This window comes from Oryzias latipes, chromosome 6 (genome assembly GCF_053564925.1).
Source record: "Oryzias latipes strain Hd-rR chromosome 6, Olatipes_Hd-rR_3.1".
Taxonomy (NCBI): Eukaryota; Metazoa; Chordata; class Actinopteri; order Beloniformes; family Adrianichthyidae; genus Oryzias; species Oryzias latipes.
The window spans coordinates 7,527,650-7,547,217 of record NC_136242.1 but is presented as its reverse complement, the minus strand read 5'-3'; the positions used below and the strand labels follow the sequence as shown (position 1 = coordinate 7,547,217).

Sequence of the window (19,568 nt, the reverse complement as noted above, 5' to 3'; positions counted from 1 at the left end):
TGAAATGATGTCTAAAAGTTCACCTGTAACTTCAATAATTCTGAATTTTTTTAGGAAGCAGTAGCACATAAATGCCTATGAAAGTTGAATTCTTGGTGCTGATAACCTAAACAGAATTTATGCTAAAAATCTTTGTTCAGTCCAAAATTTCATTAAAAAAATCAAGTGATGAAGTTTCTCGTAGACCCTATAGTGTTACATATCAAAGCTGGAGGTTATTAAAGGCATCTAATTCTGAAATCTCAGCTTCCTGAGACAAACGGCTGATTTATAATAAATTTCTATTATTTGGGTGCACATAATCGACCACTTCCTGTTACGCAGGCACCGTCAGGTGTACACCCATGAAACTTTACATGATGAGAGAGGACCCTTCTGAGTATCTCCAGTTTTAATTTCATGCACATCGGACAAAGCAAAGAGAAAATACAGGGCAGAATGTGCCCAATGCAATAACTAGGTGGCGCTATAGAGCTCGTCCAAGATTGTCATATCCATGGGTTCAGAATAGAAGCTTCATCATATCCATTGAATTTCAGTGAGATTGGACAAGGAATGTGCACGTGAGAGCAACTTTTGTGTGCATAGCGAGATGCCCAACTTTGCCGCTCTGTCACGACCACACCCCCGCATTGAAAGTTATGGTTTTTTGTCAGAGTAAACTTCAATGGCTTTTCAACAGGTGGACGTCATTTTCAGGTGTGTCGGCTCATCCTACTCGGAGTAGTGATGCTCCAAGTAAAACATGTCATTTCCTCTTGCCAGCAGGTGGCGCTACACTTTTTCCAGATTTTTTCACTGCAGATGTGTTCAGAGTCAGACTACAATCATGCACATCAATTTTGGATCAGATTGGATTATGCATGGCTGAGTAATGGCCATTTTTCTTTTCATGGCGTATTTTCGAAACGACCTCCAATTTTGACGCGCCGCCATGGTCACAAACATCCATAAAAACTTAAAAGCTTTGCAATTTAACATCGGACATGTGTCTAGTTTACAAAACCAAAGTTTGGAGTCATTACTCTCAAATCCCTAGGAGGAGTTCGTTCTAGAGCGAGGCCTGTAAATGACCAAAATACAGCAAAAATGACATATTGTCATCAAAATATCAGACTTCCTGTGCGACTGACAGCTTGGTCCCAAGAGACTTTTTTGTAGGTTTCTATCTGATGAACATGCCCTGTTAAAATCAGGTTTGTACTATAAAGCATATGGAGGTGCTCGCGAAAACAAATTTTGCAGGTGGCGCTATCGAGCCATTTTTGTTTACCTATGCCGTTCTCCTATAAAATATGAAATTTTTCGCGACTCCTGATGTGTATACAAAATTTGGTGAGTTTTGGGGTATGTTAAAGGCCTCAAAAAGGCGACGGAAAAGTCGGAAGAATAATAATAATAATAATTAAAGCTACAAGTAGCATTTAGCGGGCCCGAGCACGTGCGACCGCATGGCACGAGCGACCGCCCCGTGAGCAACGCCCTGCTCGAGCCATTCTCGTCGTTTTTTCTTGTCCATTCTGGAGCTCCAAGCTATTGTTAACACGACAGCAGCCTGGGGGGGGGCTGTAATCTGTTGCCTTAAGGGACAAAGACTTTTGCATATAGCATGAAAAAAATTCAAGCAATGATGATAATTGCTATCACTGTCCCTAAGGATGAGAACAATAGAACTCATTCAATTTCCACTACAATGTCTAGATGAGTGTCAGCTATGTCTGATAACTTGGCCAATTAGCTGGACCGGGATCTTGCAAAGTGCAGGTGGTTAACGTCCAGTGTGATGAGTCTGTGGACGGCAACAGTACAGCATAGCTTTTGGTTTCCACAAGAGAAGAACTCCTGACACATCTGCCCTAACAGACAACTACAAGAGGAGTTGAAATGTATAACACGGTGAAGGAGTTTTTGTGCAGAAAAAGGTACAATTAGAAAAGCTGGTAGCAGTGACTGCAGATGGGACTCCTGCTATGATCAATAGACAAACAGGTTTCATCACTCACTGTAAAGCTGACCCAGACTTTCCAAAATGTCTGCATTACTGCTGCGTCATTCACCAGCAGGCCTTATGTGCAGAAGTGATTGGCTCTGGACATATAATGACTCTTATTCTGAAAATCGTAAACAACCTCAGCTGCAAAGCAAAACAGCACAGGATTTTGAAGGTGCTATTGGAGGAGATGTCTGTTGAATATGGTGAATATGAACATTGTGAATCTGAACTTGCATTCTTGACTGACATTACTGGAAAACTAAACCACTTGATCTGCGAGCTGCAAGACAATGGCAAAACTATTTTTTTTTGACCAGCCTGCCTGAGCCAGTGTTTTTCTTGTGGGGATCTTTTCTGCCAGGGCTTGTCAGCTTGGTCAGTGGATGTTGCTGCAGTTGTCTACCTTGCTGGGACAGCTGGAGTTAAACACAGCAGCTCACGGCTCTGAAGTGGACCCCGTTGCTGTCCCAGTCTGGATGGGCACTGTGGTGATGTTCCAATGGCCAGGCTGGCTCCTGGTATAAAGAGATTCCCAAATACCATTTCCTAACCGCAGAGCCAAGGATGTGTTTACATGTTTAGGTCAAAAATGTGATGGACAGCTTCATGTTGTCTAAACATGCCACCCTGTTATTAATCCAGTTGATATGGTTCTCCATCTGTGTCTAGGTGATAGAAAAGCATTTTTTTTATATTTAGAGCTCTAAGCAAACAAACAATTGTCTATATAAAAGAGCTTTTACAATTGTGCACTTTTAGCAGGTCTCTGAGTTCATGTGACCAATGTATGGTGGATTTTCACAGACCTTGTTTAAAACTGAAGGTGAGAGAGACTTAGAGAAATGGCTTCATTGTTCTGGAGTTCTTTGTTTCATCCACAGAAGAGTAGAATTGGTGATTGATTTTGAAAAGCTGCTGAAAAAAGTATCTTTTTCAAATTGCAATTTCTAACTTGGGTTTTACATTTTGTGTTCCATTTTTTGTGCTTTAATTGGGAAGCATTTGTTATTTGTTTGGTGTTTTTAAGGTTCTGCAAATATACACATCATTTTTTAGAGACATTTGTTATCAGTTGTGTTTGTTGATTTGTAGTTGAATTTCATTGGATGTATAGATGTCGTGTGGGGGGGAGGCTCGAGAGCAGGTAGGACCCAGGCGCAGAGACGGGAGGCAAACGGGTTCAGGGCAAGTGGGTTTATTTAACTAACAAAAAGCGCTGCAGAGCAGGATGACAAAACTAAAAACAAAAACTTACTGTGGCATGGCAAGGGACATGGACGCCAGACAAGAAGACGTGATCAACATGAGCAGAAGTTAATGGACCAGCACAGGAGGAAGGCAGAGACAAGACTTATATACAGACAGGGCAGACAAGACACAGGTGAACACGATTAGGGCAGATGGGGACCAAAGGAAGTAAAACTCAAGAAACATGACAAGACAGGAAACCTTTCAAAATAAAACAGGAAACAGAACCAAACAAGACAGAACAAGAACTAAAGCGAAAAAAAAGACAACAAACTGAAACCATGACAATAGAAAGGAAAAGAAGTTCAAACATTGATTATAAAAAAGGATATAAGAGATAAAAAAAAAAGAAAAAGGAAAAGAAAAAAGATAAAATATTGATTTAATTGCATTTTGAATGAATAAAAAACAATGATTAATAGAATCAGAATCAGAATCAGGAATCAGAAAAAGTTTTATTGCCAGGTTCAGTAGAGCGCACTTTACAAAACGAGGAATTTGACTTGGTGTATAGTGCAATTAAGAATAAGTTAAAAATTAAGTTAACAACAACAACACACTATATACAGTAGAGTAAGGTGAATTAAAGTGGGAGCACAGATGGGCTGGGATGGTGGGGCCTGTAAGTGGCACCGACAGTCCTTTGGTGGGCGGGGGGGGAGGGGGGGTCACCTGGGGGAGTTGGGGTTCTGTTCAGCAGGCTGGCTGCAGTGGGGAAGAAGCTGTTCTTGTGGCGCGAGGTCCTGGTCCTGATGGACCGGAGCCTCTTGCCAGAAGGGAAGGGCCGAAAGAGATTATGTCCTGGATGAGAGGGGTTGGCTACAATCCTGGCTGCCCGCCTCCAGGTCCTGGAGATGTGCAGCTCCTGGAGAGACGGGAGGTGGCAGCCGATCACCTTCTCTGCTGAGTGGATGACGCGTTGCAGCTTGGCCTTGTCTCTGGCCGTGGCCGCAGCGAACCAGACTGTGATGGAGGACGTGAGGGTGGATTCGATGATGGCGGTGTAAAAGTCTACCAGCATCTTTTCAGGGAGGTGAAACTTCTTCAGCTGCCTCAGGAAGTACATCCTCTGCTGGACCTTCTTAGTGATGGAGCTGATGTTCTGCTCCCACTTGAGGTCCTGGCTGATGATGGTTCCCAGGAAGCAGAAGGACTCCACAGAGGTCACCGGGGAGTCACAGAGGATGACAGGGGGGAGGGGGGCTGGGGCCTTCCTGAAGTCCACTGTCATCTCCACTGTCTTCAGAGCATTAAGCTCCAGGTTGTTAGCGCTGCACTATGACACCAGCCTGGCTATTTCACTCCTGTAGGCCGACTCATCTCCGTCAGAGATGAGGCCGATGAGTGTGGTGTCGTCAGCAAACTTCAGGAGTTTGACAGACAGGTGACCAGCTGTGCAGCTGTTTGTGTACAGGGAGAGCAACAGGGGTGAAAGGACACAGCCCTGGGGGGATCCGGTGCTTGTGGTCCGAGAATCTGAGACGAGCTTCCCCAGCCTCACATACTGCTGTCTGTCCGTCAGGAAGTCTGTGATCCACCTGCAGGTGGAGTCAGGCACATTCATCTTGGAGAGTTTTTAATACTAAAGATGTATGAAAGACATACCGAAAAAATATGTCTTTCAGTGTTTAACTGGCTGTCTTTGGATTATGCATGCCTGAGTAATGGCCATTCTTACTCCTCATCTCTCTGTTCACTGCTTGCTAATTTACATAGCAGGGGTCCCAGCAGGAGGGGGCGGGGTTGTAACACGACTCCTTCAGCAGAGCCAGGCTGAGAGAGGCTTTGACATGTAAGATGTTAGATGTTAGAATGCCAGATGTTAGAATGACCAGTTCATTTTATATCTATGAAAATATTCAGGTAGCTATGGGACATGTTTAGCTATAGGTCTGTGAAAATTGGTGTCGATTGTTGAAACATAAGTTACCATAAAAAAATGTTTGTTTGGAGTCTAGACAGATTTAACACAGGTTTTTGGATGAAAAAGGATTTTTTATAAATCATCTGTTACACTTTTAAGTCTGAAAAAAATATGGAAGGCAGCAAACACAGATCCCTACCGTTTTTAATTTTTTTGTGCTGATATTTGAAAGATAAGTTATGCAAAAAAATAGGTGTTTGCAGTTTTGCCTAAAAAGACGTTTTCGGACCTTTTTGGATGAAATGATGTCTAAAAGTTCACCTGTAACTTCAATAATTCTGAATTTTTTTAGGAAGCAGTAGCACATAAATGCCTATGAAAGTTGAATTCTTGGTGCTGATAACCTAAACAGAATTTATGCTAAAAATCTTTGTTCAGTCCAAAATTTCATTAAAAAAATCAAGTGATGAAGTTTCTCGTAGACCCTATAGTGTTACATATCAAAGCTGGAGGTTATTAAAGGCATCTAATTCTGAAATCTCAGCTTCCTGAGACAAACGGCTGATTTATAATAAATTTCTATTATTTGGGTGCACATAATCGACCACTTCCTGTTACGCAGGCACCGTCAGGTGTACACCCATGAAACTTTACATGATGAGAGAGGACCCTTCTGAGTATCTCCAGTTTTAATTTCATGCACATCGGACAAAGCAAAGAGAAAATACAGGGCAGAATGTGCCCAATGCAATAACTAGGTGGCGCCATAGAGCTCGTCCAAGATTGTCATATCCATGGGTTCAGAATAGAAGCTTCATCATATCCATTGAATTTCAGTGAGATTGGACAAGGAATGTGCACGTGAGAGCAACTTTTGTGTGCATAGCGAGATGCCCAACTTTGCCGCTCTGTCACGACCACACCCCCGCATTGAAAGTTATGGTTTTTTGTCAGAGTAAACTTCAATGGCTTTTCAACAGGTGGACGTCATTTTCAGGTGTGTCGGCTCATCCTACTCGGAGTAGTGATGCTCCAAGTAAAACATGTCATTTCCTCTTGCCAGCAGGTGGCGCTACACTTTTTCCAGATTTTTTCACTGCAGATGTGTTCAGAGTCAGACTACAATCATGCACATCAATTTTGGATCAGATTGGATTATGCATGGCTGAGTAATGGCCATTTTTCTTTTCATGGCGTGTTTTCGAAACGACCTCCAATTTTGACGCGCCGCCATGGTCACAAACATCCATAAAAACTTAAAAGCTTTGCAATTTAACATCGGACATGTGTCTAGTTTACAAAACCAAAGTTTGGAGTCATTACTCTCAAATCTCTAGGAGGAGTTCGTTCTAGAGCGAGGCCTGCAAATGACCAAAATACAGCAAAAATGACATATTGTCATCAAAATATCAGACTTCCTGTGCGACTGACAGCTTGGTCCCAAGAGACTTTTTTGTAGGTTTTTATCCGATGAACATGCCCTGTTAAAATCAGGTTTGTACTATAAAGCATATGGAGGTGCTCGCGAAAACAAATTTTGCAGGTGGCGCTATCGAGCCATTTTTGTTTACCTATGCCGTTCTCCTATAAAATATGAAATTTTTCGCGACTCCTGATGTGTATACAAAATTTGGTGAGTTTTGGGGTATGTTAAAGGCCTCAAAAAGGCGACGGAAAAGTCGGAAGAATAATAATAATAATAAACCTAACAGATACAATAGGGTCCTTGCACTCCGTGCTCGGGCCCTAATAATAAACCTAACAGATACAATAGGGTCCTTGCACTCCGTGCTCGGGCCCTAATAAACATTCGAATTACAATAGGGTCCTTGCACTCCGTGCTCGGGCCCTAATAATAACTCTTACAGATACAATAGGGTCCTTGCACTCCGTGCTCGGGCCCTAAAAATTAGAATTAGCAAGGTGTTAAAAAAGGGTATCAGAGCTCGAATGTCTATTCTGGCCAGTAGAATGACTGAGGAACAGCAGTTTCTTTCTCTGTAGAAGTCTATGGGATTTTGGCTCCTTAGAGCCAGCGGGTACTTCCTGTTTGAAACGGGGTCACGCTGTCCAGTGATATATACTGTCTATGTATTTAACAAGAGAGCTGTGTTTGTATCTTTTGATGAATGCTGCTGTACAAAAGGCAAATTCAGTGAATTGATGAACTTTGCCTGGATCTGCCAGAGGGACTTTTGCTTGTAGCTTTTGTTTAGATTCATCTTGTTAACAGTTATGGAAAGTTGATCTTTCTTTTTAAATTATTTTTACTAATAAGCTTAAAATATTTGCTTGAGAGGACCTGATGAGCTATACTTCTAATCAGGGTTCCTATACGCTTCTTCAAGTTAAATTTAAGACTTTTATAGACCTTTTTGAGACCTTGCATATGAAAAATTAAGACCAATTTCTCTAATTCCCAACATTGCCGACGAAGAAAAATGAAGTCCTTGATTTTCAGAGCAATATTTTCTTAAAAAAACAAAACCATTGTATTTCTGCATGCAAAAAAATTATACATTAAAAAGGAATAAATGAAGATAATTCACAAAGTCAACTTCTTAGCTCTGCACTCTTAGTATCAATCTCTTCATCAACTAAGGCGCTTCTGTCAAGCACTCCTTCTGACCTCTCCTCAGAAGGTTGGACCTTGATTTTGGGTTAGTTATCTTGCTCACTGCCTTTCCAAATGGAGCCGACATCTGGTCCTGACTGCTGCTAAGCTTACCAGTAGCTGTTTTAGCGCTTTGGTATAGGGTTGGAAAACAAGAATCCACATAGTTGGTCGACAGCATATTTCTGGTCCAACCTGGGTAACACCTCCATGTAGTATGATCGATGTATCCACACACCTGCCTTCGTTTGACCACAGGCCACGGATCGGTCAGACAATATTTTCACAGACCAACCTGAACAGGGCAGAAGTTGGCTTTTGATATTTTCAAGTTACGGTTTATGAGAAACAAATTTTACAAAAAAAAAAGTGCTGCTAGAAAGAAATTTTGTTTCAAAAAATCTGAAAACATTAGTTCTTTTTTGCTTTTACAGATGACAACGATTCAATGAAACAAAATTGTTGATCTGTAGAAGATGTTTCTAATTTGTAAATTATTCAATAAAAGCGACATTACAGTTTTTTACCATAGAATCCCATTATAACACTGAAAACTCAACCCAGTCTCATATGATCTTTCAGAGCAAAAAGATTTATCATACTTTTTTTTTTACATAAATCCTAATTCATTGTATTTTTTTTAACACAACAGCATGTTTTGTGCTTATTTTAGAAACATCTGCAGCAGGTCGGCAACTTTATTTGATTACATTTTCATTTTCTGTCAAATGTTTGGTTTAAACTTAAACTTTGTGATGAAGATGAAGGCGTCTAAGTGGAGGCTAACAACTGGATGCTATTTTTAGCTGCGATCAACTTTTACAGTGTGATGGATGAATAAAACAAAATAAATTACACAACCAACGTAAAACTGGTATTTTCTAAGTATAATACTAAACATGAATCGACATGAAGGACTATATGTATACAACTTCTGTATCTACTTCCTTTTGGATTCAGCTTAGCACCCGCCATTTTCCAGCATATCATGGACAATCTGATGAAGGATTTACCAGTTGTAGTTTACCTGGATGATCTGTTGGTCACTGGAAATACAGAGGAGGCTCTGTCATGATACGTATGACGTAGCAGACCCAGATGCTGGAACCCGGAAGAAAACTCAAGGCAAATAGTAGTTCCAGATTTAACACTTTCTTAGAGGCATAGTATAGTTCATAGGCAGGAACGAGGATGACAGTATTCTTGCCGATACTGAGTGGCGTTGGAGTAGGATCCGAAGCTGGGGGTATGGCCTCCGATCCCGAAGAGGATCTTGGACTGCAGTCTTGATGGACAGGACTGCGTGAGACAGGAGCCTGGCGTGGCTTGATGGAAACAGGATGGACTGAACTGCTTGCATCAAGGCTGGACCAGGTGGATACTCGTGACAATGAAAACCTGAGAGAAAAGGTGAGGTAAGTACAAGGACAGATTTGAACCATAAGACTTAGCTAGGCGACCAAACATAAGCACCGATTAGGAGCAACGAACTGGCGATGAATGCTGGGGCTGGATCTCCTTAAGAAGACTGGAGTGTGATGAAGTGAGCATCCACAGCATGTTCCAATCAGCAGAGCAGAGCAGAGAGGGGAGGGGGAGAGTAGGCTACCAGAAGAACCTTAACTGACCGTTCTGTGTCTGAGTTTAAACACACAGTTCAGCCAGTACTTAGTGATATTCTGAGAAAATACTCTGAATCCAGCTCCCATAGCATCAGTCCTAGTATAAATGACCAGTTTGTTAATGATGCCTTACAAGCCCTCAGGAGTACACTTGATGTTGTTGCCCCCTTGAAACCTAAGTTCATTAGACAAAACCGAGTAGCACCGTGGTTTAACGCTGAAACTCGTTCTCTTAAACAAGAAACCCGTAAGTTGGAAAGAGAATGGCACCGCTCCGGGTCAGAGCAGTCTCTGGATATCTGGAAACATAGCCTATTAAATTATAAAAAGCTCTGCGTAGAGCTAGAAGCCAGTACTATTCAACCTAAATATCAGAGAATGGAAATAATCCAAGATTTCTTTTTAGCACTATTGCTAGAGTAAACCGCTGTCAGAGCTCAGTAGAACCACATGTTCCTGTTTCTCTCAGCTCTGATGATTTTCTTACATTTTTCGATAGTAAAATCTCAAATATGAGACATAAGTTAAATCAAGTTATTCCTACTATCAGCCCAGAACAGGCTGAAGCGACAGAACTGGAGGCATCCACAGAAACCGCTGTAACATCAGACTGCTTCACTATCGTGGATCAAGCGGAAATAGCATCAATTATTTTGTCCTCCAAATCCTCAACGTGTCTGTTAGACCCAATTCCCACTAGACTTTTTAAAGAAATCTTTCCCCTAATTAATGATCCCATATTAACAATGATAAATGCCTCTCTGGATATGCAGTTGTTAAACCTCTTCTGAAAAAGCCCAGTTTGGATCCTAGCATCTTGGCCAGCTATAGACCGATATCAAACCTGCCCTTTATTTCAAAAATCCTAGAAAGAGTTGTAGTTAAGCAGCTTTACTGCCACCTACAGGACAACAGCCACTTTGAAGACTTTCAGTCGGGGTTTAGACCTCACCACAGCACGGAAACTGCACTAGTTAGAGTCTCTAATGACTTGTTATTGGCCTCAGAAAAGGGACTACTTTCCATTCTGGTCCTGTTGGACCTCAGTGCAGCCTTTGACACTATCGACCACAGTATTTTACTCCATAGATTAGAGCAGGACATAGGGATCAGAGGATCTGCCCTCCAGTGGTTTAAATCCTATCTGTCCGATAGGTATCAGTTCGTTAATGTAAATGGACAGTCCTCTCATTGCACTCGAGTCAACTATGGAGTCCCACAGGGCTCAGTCTTGGGACCGATCCTGTTTACGCTTTATATGCTGCCCCTAGGAAACATAATCAGGAAACACAGCATTAATTTTCATTGTTATGCCGACGATACGCAGTTGTATTTATCCATGAAGCCTGACCAGAATGACCAGATAGAGAAACTGAACGCCTGCATCAGTGACATCAAGACCTGGATGACAATTAATTACCTCCTCTTGAACCCAGAAAAAACTGAGGTCATTATACTTGGTCCTAAAAACCTCAGAGATGCTCTGTCTGCTCAGATAGTCTCCCTGGATGGTGTAGGTATAGCCCCCAATTCCACAGTTAGAAACCTTGGGGTTTTATTTGACCAGGATTTATCATTTAAGGCTCACATATCTCAGGCATGTAGAACTGCCTTTTTTCACCTGCGGAATATTGCTAAGATCAGAAATATACTTTCTAAGAGTGATGCTGAAAAACTCATCCATGCGTTTGTTACGTCTAGGCTGGATTACTGTAACTCCTTGTTAGCAGCGTGTCCTAAGAGTTCCTAAAGAAATCTCCAGCTTGTTCAGAACGCAGCAGCTACATTGTTAGCTGGAACTAGCAGAAGAGATCACATCACTCCTGTGTTAGTTTCGCTCCATTGGCTCCCAGTTGATTCTAGAATCAAGTTCAAGATCCTCCTGTTAACCTATAAGGCCTTACATGGAATGGCCCCGTCCTATATTAAGGACCTCATAGTCCCTTATCATCCAATAAAAACACTTCGCTCGCAAAATGCAGGACTGCTTGAGGTTCCTAGAATTAGTAAAAGTACGGTTGGAGGTAGAGCGTTTAGCCACCAAGCCCCTGTTTTATGGAATAAACTCCCAGCTCATGTAAATGAGGCCGACTCAGTTTCTACATTCAAAGTTAGACTGAAAACATTCCTCTTTAGACAGGCTTATTGTCAGACTACTTAGTATTTAGAGATTATTTAACTTAATGTTAATTTGTTTAAATTAAACTTAATAACTATTTCTTTTAAAAGGCTGCTAGAAGTTGAAGCTGGGGTAACTATGGTGCACTGGGGTTCTGTCCTCTTTTCTTTTCTACTTCTACGCTTCCTCTTCTCTATTCTTGATCATAATTTATCATTTAGTTCTCCATGCCTCTGTTTGGTACAGTGCGATTCATGTATTGTCCCTCTTTTCCTCTCCCCTCCTGGGGAGTGGGAGTGCTTCCAGACTCCAGTTGGCTCTTCCGTGCTCCTGTTCCTGACCGTCTACCTTGCCTTTGCTCCCGCTCCTTCACCTGGCTGTGGATCCTGCCTCTGGCTCGTCTCTGCTCTGTACCTGACCGAGTACCTCGTCTCTGCTCCTGCTCCTACACCTGGCTGTGGATCCTGTCTCAGGCTCGACTCGCGCCCCTGACTGTCCCCCCAACCACGGCTGGATGAAGCTCGTCTGCTGGACTTTAAATGTGTAGTTGTAGTGTTAGATAAGTTAATTCTTCTCTAAGAGTTCTGGTAAATCGCCTGTCCGTCCTGGGGGAGGATCCCTCCTTCATGTGGGCACCCCTGAGGTTTCTTCGTTTTTTCCGGAATCCGTTTTTTTTGGGAGTTTTTCCTTACCGCGAAGGGGGGTCTAAGGGCAGGGATGCCAGTATAGCATAGTCAGTTTGTTAGTTCATTTTAGTGTTTTCCTATTGAACTCTTTGTATTCATGATCCTTTTAAGTTCATGTTTTACTTCGAAGCCCATCGAGACGACTGTTGTTGTGATTTTTGGCTATACAAATAAAATTGAATTGAATTGAATGAACCAGAGGCACCATGACAGGCTCATCTGTCAAACCTGCAAAAAGGTCCTACAACGCTTACAGGAAAATGGCCTGCTTGTGAAATGCTCAAAGTGTGAGTTCAGCAGGAAAACGATTGAGTATTTGGGAGTATTTAGTACCAGAAAATAAACAAAACAGAAATAATCAAAGTTAGTGTATGTATGCGGCCCGTTATCAAGTGGGACACGCGGACCGGTCTGCGGCCCGAGGGTTATTAGACAACACCTCTTTGTTAATACAGAATCTTCTCTCCACTGTGGATTGGCTGTGGCAGAGGATTCACAGTTTTTGCAGAAGGCCTACAGTGGTCAGGGATCACTGAAGATACTGCTTAAGAAGAGGTCCAGCCAACCTCTGTGTCACAACTATTCATAATATGCAGTGTTAGAAATAAGAAAAAAAAATGGTTGTCCTCTGGACAACCTGGCAAGTAAACTTGGTCGTCCTTCGATACCAATATTTAACAGCAATGAAACCTACTCAGATGTCAGTACTGACATCTTTATTTCTTCTATACATCTAATATCAACTGCCTCTTATGATGGACATTTAAAAATCTCTTTAAATATTAAAAACAATCAGTTTACTAAATATTGAAGCATCTGGTCACACAAAGTATTGCCAAAAACTTGAAACTCATATATTTATAACTAGTATCTTTACACAGATTTAAATATATTGGTTCTTTTTTTTCTTTGGTTTTGGTAATTGTTACTTAAAGAATATAAAATACAAAGACTGTTGTAAAAATTTAGAATATCATATTAATCCCATGGAAAAAGGGTTTTTTCAGCTCATGTCAGTCTGTTCTGTTATGAGTGACAGTTCTAGTGTTTTATGAATTTGTTTTAAGGTACTGTTGTTCAACACTTTTTGAATAATCTTTATTGAAAAGTGCACATGTAGAAACAGAAAGGATTCGCTAGCATGCACGCACTCCGTTTGTCAGTGGAAAGAATTTGCTGCATACGTCTCAATTCAGAGGTTGCCAAAAACTGACCCTTGAAACTTGAAAAATAGTTGAAAAATACAAAAATGTTGAATATAAGACCTGGTTGCCACACGGACAACCATCAGGTTCATTTTGGTTGTCCTCCGGGAAATGTGGTTGTCTCGGATAACCGCTTGTTATTTCACCAAACGGGACAGTCTGAAAACTGTCCTCAAACTAACCTCCTTGCTTATACATTCACCAATTAGGGTGGAGCTACTTGGCAGTGGTCCCCCTGCCATTGGTTCCTGCATGGATTTGGCCCCCTCCCCTCTCAGTTTTAATTGCACCTTAGACATGTACTGTAGGACTCTTGGTGGTGGGGGGGGGGGGGGGGACTTATACATCACTGCCAGCAAGCAGATGTCCTTACAGTTCTCTAATTAGTTTGACTGCGCCCTTTATTACACATTGCTATTTGATAAAAATCATTAAAGGATGTTGGCCTTCTATACCTCTTAGTGGAGTCTCAGGTCAGCTGATCAGCTTCTTCTGGACGTATTCACGTATGAGTGGAACTCAATAGGAACAGAAACAACTATTAGATACCTAAATCATGTTGATTTCAATGTCTACAGCTGTGGAACGCCTTGCCACTGAACATTAGAGTCTTCTCTGTGCAGTTTTTAACACCGTTGAATCCTGTTTTTGGCACTGCAAAGAACTGTATTCTTGTGGGTTTTTTTTGTTGTTTTTTTTTAGCTCTGCAGCTTCTTGGCTTTCTTTTCTGAAAGCTCTCCAATAGCACTTTAATGTTTACCTTTTCATAAACAGTCCAACCACTACTGTCATCAGAGTGTTTTTATATTCAGTTTAGTTTTCATTTTTAAGCTTTACTAATGTTAAAAATTGATGATTTTCTTTCCCTCTGTGTTTGAAGATCCATACGTGAAGGTGCAGCTGGCTTTGGACAAGACGAAGTGGAAGAAAAGAAAGACTTCTGTGAAAAAGAAAACACTGAACCCTTATTTCAACGAGTCTTTCACTTTTAATGTGATGTTTGATCAAATAAAGGTAAGACTGAACAACATTCAAAAACCTGGATGCAACGGTGGATACGATCTAACCTCATCTGTTTTCTTCCACCATCCCAGCCTGCTGCTTGTCTTTTGTCTTTGCCATCCATAAATCTCTGAATTGGTTTTCCCTTTCTCCTTCTACCTGCCATCTCCATATTTGTTCTTCTTGCACCTGCATATAAAAAAACATCCCATCTTTGCACTTGATCCAACCATCTCAACCTTTAGCTAGTCTTAGCTTTTCTTCAGTATCTTCTGGTAAAGCATTTCTTCTCCTGTTATCCACATCTAAACCAAAGGAGGTTGCCTTACCTTCTTGAGACCCGAGCTCTTGTTTGATATCCTTTTTATTCATTTCGTAATCACAGGGCCCCAGGTCATCAGAATTAACTACAGTGAAAATAAAACCCACAATGTGATGTCCTCATATGTGGACGCCAGGTCTCAATAGGTTATCACTTCCATGTTTGTCACCTATTAAGCACAAATTTCCAACAAATGGGATCAATAAAGTACTGATTCTGATTATTTGTAGTTGTGTTATGCTTTGCTGCACCTGACTTTATTCATTTTCTCCTGAACATATCTCCACCTCCCCTTTATTTTCACTTCATAGCATGGTGTCATGAGCAAAGACTATGAGGTTTTTGCTCGGCCCTTCTTGCCACTTTGCCACTTCTTCTTAGCCAGTGGTCCCTAATCCCCGGGGGTGACAGTTGGTAACAGAGAAGAAAAATATGACACACTTTTTCTCCAGTTTATTTTTAATCTGATTCTAAACAAGTTTTATTCTGAAAAACTACTGGATTCTCTTTACCACATCTGACTCCTTCTTGATGTCAAGTCGCTTGGTCAGATAGAAAATCCATCTGCTACTTTCTTAAAGAGGCTTCACCAAGTTAGCATAGTTAACAAAGAACAAAAGTTTTGGAAAGGTTCTTTTAGCAGAAGAGATCCAATGAGGAAACAGAAGAACCTTTAACTTCTAAATAAAAGAAAGCTACATTTAACAGACAAATATCAGGAGTCTTTACTTGAAGATAAACTTTACCTTCAAAAGTTAAGGGATGATAGAAGCTAAAAATAAATAAATAAAAATCCGACATCCACTTCAGCCTCGTACAGACTGGTCCGTGAAAGTGTTGTCTGACCTGAAACCGGTCAGTGGCCTGGAAAAAGTTGAAGACTACTGTGTCCATCAACATGTCAACCAAGAGCTAGGTCACAATTCTTCACGCAGGCAGTGGTGCAGAGGTAGAGCGGTTCTTCTCTAAACAGAAGATCGCAGGTTCGGTTCCTGCATTGCCCACCTGTCTGTCAAAGTGTCCTTGGGCAAGATACTGTAGTCCACATTGCCCCTGGTGGTTATTGGCTGGTGCCGGTGTTTGGCAGCAGAGACGCCATTAGTGTGCGAATGGGACTGTGACAGTAAAGTGTTTTGGGCCTTTGGGTAGTAGAGCACTAAATAAGTATACAGCATGCACCATTTATGACTTCGGCACACATCAGCACTCTTCTGTTGCTCCTTCTTCTATATCACAGCTTCTCCCTCTGCACTATGTCTCTCTAGGTCTGGAAGACCCAACTCAGCCTTTTCTGCTGCCTACATCCTTTTATCAGTCTTTCCAAAGTTAAATACTGCATCTGTAGTACTCTGCTGCTTGGAGCCTTACTGCCCCTGCACAGGAGTTGATCTACTGAGTGCACACAACAAGGTGCTATTCTTTTCTTCATTATGTCCTCCAGTTCTCTTTCTCCTACCTTTCAATGTTTGGACACATCTCATTCAGTCTTTTATTCAACCACTTTTTTAAGAGTTGTCTTTTTCTGTGTCCTCAGAGGGTGAATCTGGTAATATCAGTGTGGGACTATGATGCCATGACCAGGAATGATGCCATTGGTAAAGTGTTTCTGGGCTGTGATGCCTCAGGAAATCAACTAAAGCACTGGGCTGACATGTTGTCCAACCCACGACGACCAGTGGTTCAATGGCACAGCCTGCTGTCAGCTGAGCAGGTCAATTCCACACTAGGCCTGAAGAAGAAAACTCCCCTCTCAAATGCTCAGCTGTTTGATAAATACATCAAGTAGATTCAGTTCACACCAAAGAAATGTACAGATCATTTCACTGAAACAAGAGTTTCAGTGATTAGTTATCCGTTTAAATGAAGGTTGGTGGATCCAATAAGATGCTAAAATTGATTTTTACAGATTACTATTAGGCCATCATGTTTAATTTAAGATTATTTGGATTCTATGTGAACAAAAATCGAAACAGCAATCTTTCTAAAAGCAGAGCAATGTTCTATAAAATATCTTAGTGAGAAGACATCATACCGCTGTCCAGTCTTATTGTGCTGGTCACCTTCATGGTGAAGTTTTGATTATAGAGTTGGTCTGAAACTGCTCATCATCTGTGTACAGATTAGTCTTTGTTGGAGTGTGATTAGATAGTTTGAGGTGGAAACACCTTTGATATGTATCTTAAATGAAGCAACTGAGATGTCAGTGATAAATAGCAAATGTTAAACATTTGTAAACTACCAATAGTATGTCATTATTTCATCAGGAGGATCTTGGAACACACTACTAACAAAAATAAAGGGAACACCTAAATAACTAAATGTAACTTCAAGTCAGTCTCACCTCTGTGTAGTCAAACTGTCCAATTAGGAAGCAACACTGACTGACAATCAAGTTCACCTGTTTTCTGTATAAGTGGAATAGACAACAGGTGGAAATAATTGGTGATCATTACGACACCTCCAATAAAGAAGTGTTTTTTTCAAATGGTGACCACAGACAACTTCTCCGTCCTTGTGCTTTCTGGTTGATGTTTTGGTGACTTTTGAATGGCGACAGTCTTGTCACTCCAAGACGTTGTCTACGACCCACACCAAGTGGGCCAGGTAGTGCAACTCATCCAGGCAAGAAGGTTTGCCATCTCTGTCAGCGTAGTGTCCAGAGCATGGAGACAGCAGTACATCAGGAGGTGTGGAGGAGGAGGGCAACAGCCCTGCACCATGACCAATACATCCTTTTTGGTGTAGGGAGATACAGTAGAAGCACTGCCAGAGGTCTGAAAATGACCTTCAGGAGGCCACAAAGGTGCATGTATCTGCTCAAACTGTTGGAAACAGACTCCATCAGGGGGGTATGAGCGTCCGACGTCCACAGGTGGGAGTTGTGCTTACAGCCCAACACCATACAAGACATTTGGCGTTTGCTAGTGAACACAAAGACTGGCAATTCTGCCACTGGCGCCCTGTGCTCTTCACAGATGAAAGCTGGTTCATACTGAGCACGTGTGACAGACTTGACAGAGTCTGGAGACGCCGTGAAGAACGTTCTGCTTCCTGCAACATCATCCATCATGACCAGTTTGGCAGTGGGTCAGTAATGTTTTAGAGTGGCATTTCTTTGGAGGGCTGCACAGCTCTCCATGTGGTCACGAGAGGTAGACTGACTGCCATAAGGAACTAAGATAAGATTCTCAGAGCCCTTGTGAAATCCTATGCTGGTGTGATTGGCCCTGGGTTCCTCCCAATGCAGTACAATGCTAGATCTCATGTGGCTGGAGTATGTCAGCAGTTTCTGCAAGACAAAGGTATTGATGTGATGGACCGGCCCACCCGTTCTCGTGACCTGAATCTAACTGAGCACATTTGGGACATCATGTCTCGGTCCATCCACCAATGCCATTTTGCACCATGGTCTGTTCAGGAATGCTTTGTCCAGGTGATTCCCCAGTAGACCATCCGCCATCTCATCAGAAGCACAGCCAGATGTTGAGGGAATTCATATGGCCACGTGGAGGCCACACCCACTACTGAGACCTCATTTTGACTGTTTCAAAGACATTATATCCAAGTTGGATCAGCCTGTAGTGTTTTTACACTTTGATTTGGAGTATCATTCCACATCCAGACCTCCATAGGCTAATAAATTACATTTTCATTGATAATTTTTAGTGGTTGTGTTGTCAGCACATGCATGTGTAAAGAATAAAGCATGGAACAATTTAAAATGACGTTTTTCCCCCCTGTAAATTTGTTAAATGACAGTTTGTTTTTGTTTTTGTTCAGAAGAAAATATCCCCAAAGCTGTGTTGACAAAATCATGTTCTTGTGTTAAAGTGTTTCACCAGAAGCTTTTGCGTGGAGCTTCAAATTTGTTTTTTTGTGTGTGTAAATTAATGGGTTTGTTGGTTACATTTTGTCATTAAAGTTTATTTTTTAAATGAGAGAATCTTATAATAGTCAAATGAACCGGCATTTTAACCACTTCTTTTGTGACACTAAATTAGAAGGCCTTATGGGCTTTTTCAATCCTCCAAAATGCACACACCAGATGACTAGGTAAAATGTTGATGAAATCTATTGCCAGAACTGTTTAAATTAGAATAGGTTTGAAAAACAAGTTCTTATCTTCTGCTGTTCAGAGCAAAGTTTGTAAATTTAAAAAACTGCATCATATTGGTAAACCTCAAGTACGTTTGCTGCATCAGGACGACTCTTCGTGCACTGCTTGCCCTGGCAGTCAGAGCCGTTATAGTAAAAAAAAAAAAAAAAAACATTATTTGTGTATCTACACTATGTTTATGAAACACGTAAAACAAAAAACATATTTTTTTTAAATAGGCTACTATAATTAGTAAATTATATTTAGAATTTTCTGTCATAAATACTCAACGTATAGACCTGGAAAATGTGAAAACAAAGTAGAGCTCTTGTTAATGTTTATCTTCTGAATGATGCGAGTGGAGCTCAGTAGTGGATTGCACGCACATCCGCATATACAAAGATCCTCACTTATTGTCATTGAGTACGAACTCTGCAGGTCTAATTAATGGAGTGTTTCTTTAACCTCAGCAGATACAATAAAAGAAACTAAACAGGAAAAACAAGAGCTTTAAGTGTATTTCGCCGTGACAAATAGAGGCGTGGCGTGAGAAATTAATCAAATGTGTGAGTCTCATGGCCAATGTGCGAGTTGGCAGACACCTCATGGTCTGACAAAAGCTGTTGTGCTTTTGTCAGACCATGAGGTGTCACTGTTCTCAAAAGTGAAAAAAAAAAAATCTCAGAGAAATGTAGAAATCTCATAAGAATCTTCTGAAATACAAATATGCTCATAAAAAAGCGTTTTGTGGTCATTTCAACGAATTTTATTTTTAATCATTGAGTTGACTGAAAAAT

At 41.2% G+C, this 19,568-nt stretch overlaps 1 protein-coding gene across 5 annotated transcripts in view; it reads left to right on the top strand.

Annotated features, from left to right (window-relative positions):
- Positions 1-18,613, top strand: part of syt8 (synaptotagmin VIII) — a 65,781-nt gene extending 47,168 nt beyond the window's left edge. For 3 of the 5 annotated variants that reach the window (XM_078948341.1, XM_078948338.1, XM_078948340.1), the window contains exons 8-9: positions 14,232-14,365; positions 16,210-18,613. In XM_078948341.1, coding sequence (XP_078804467.1) covers positions 14,232-14,365; positions 16,210-16,461 — 386 coding nt within the window. In that variant the 3' untranslated portion in view covers positions 16,462-18,613. The remainder of the gene's footprint in view (positions 1-14,231; positions 14,366-16,209) is intronic. The other 2 variants (XM_078948339.1, XM_078948337.1) reach the window with 1 other exon arrangement.
- Positions 18,614-19,568: the final 955 nt, after the last annotated feature.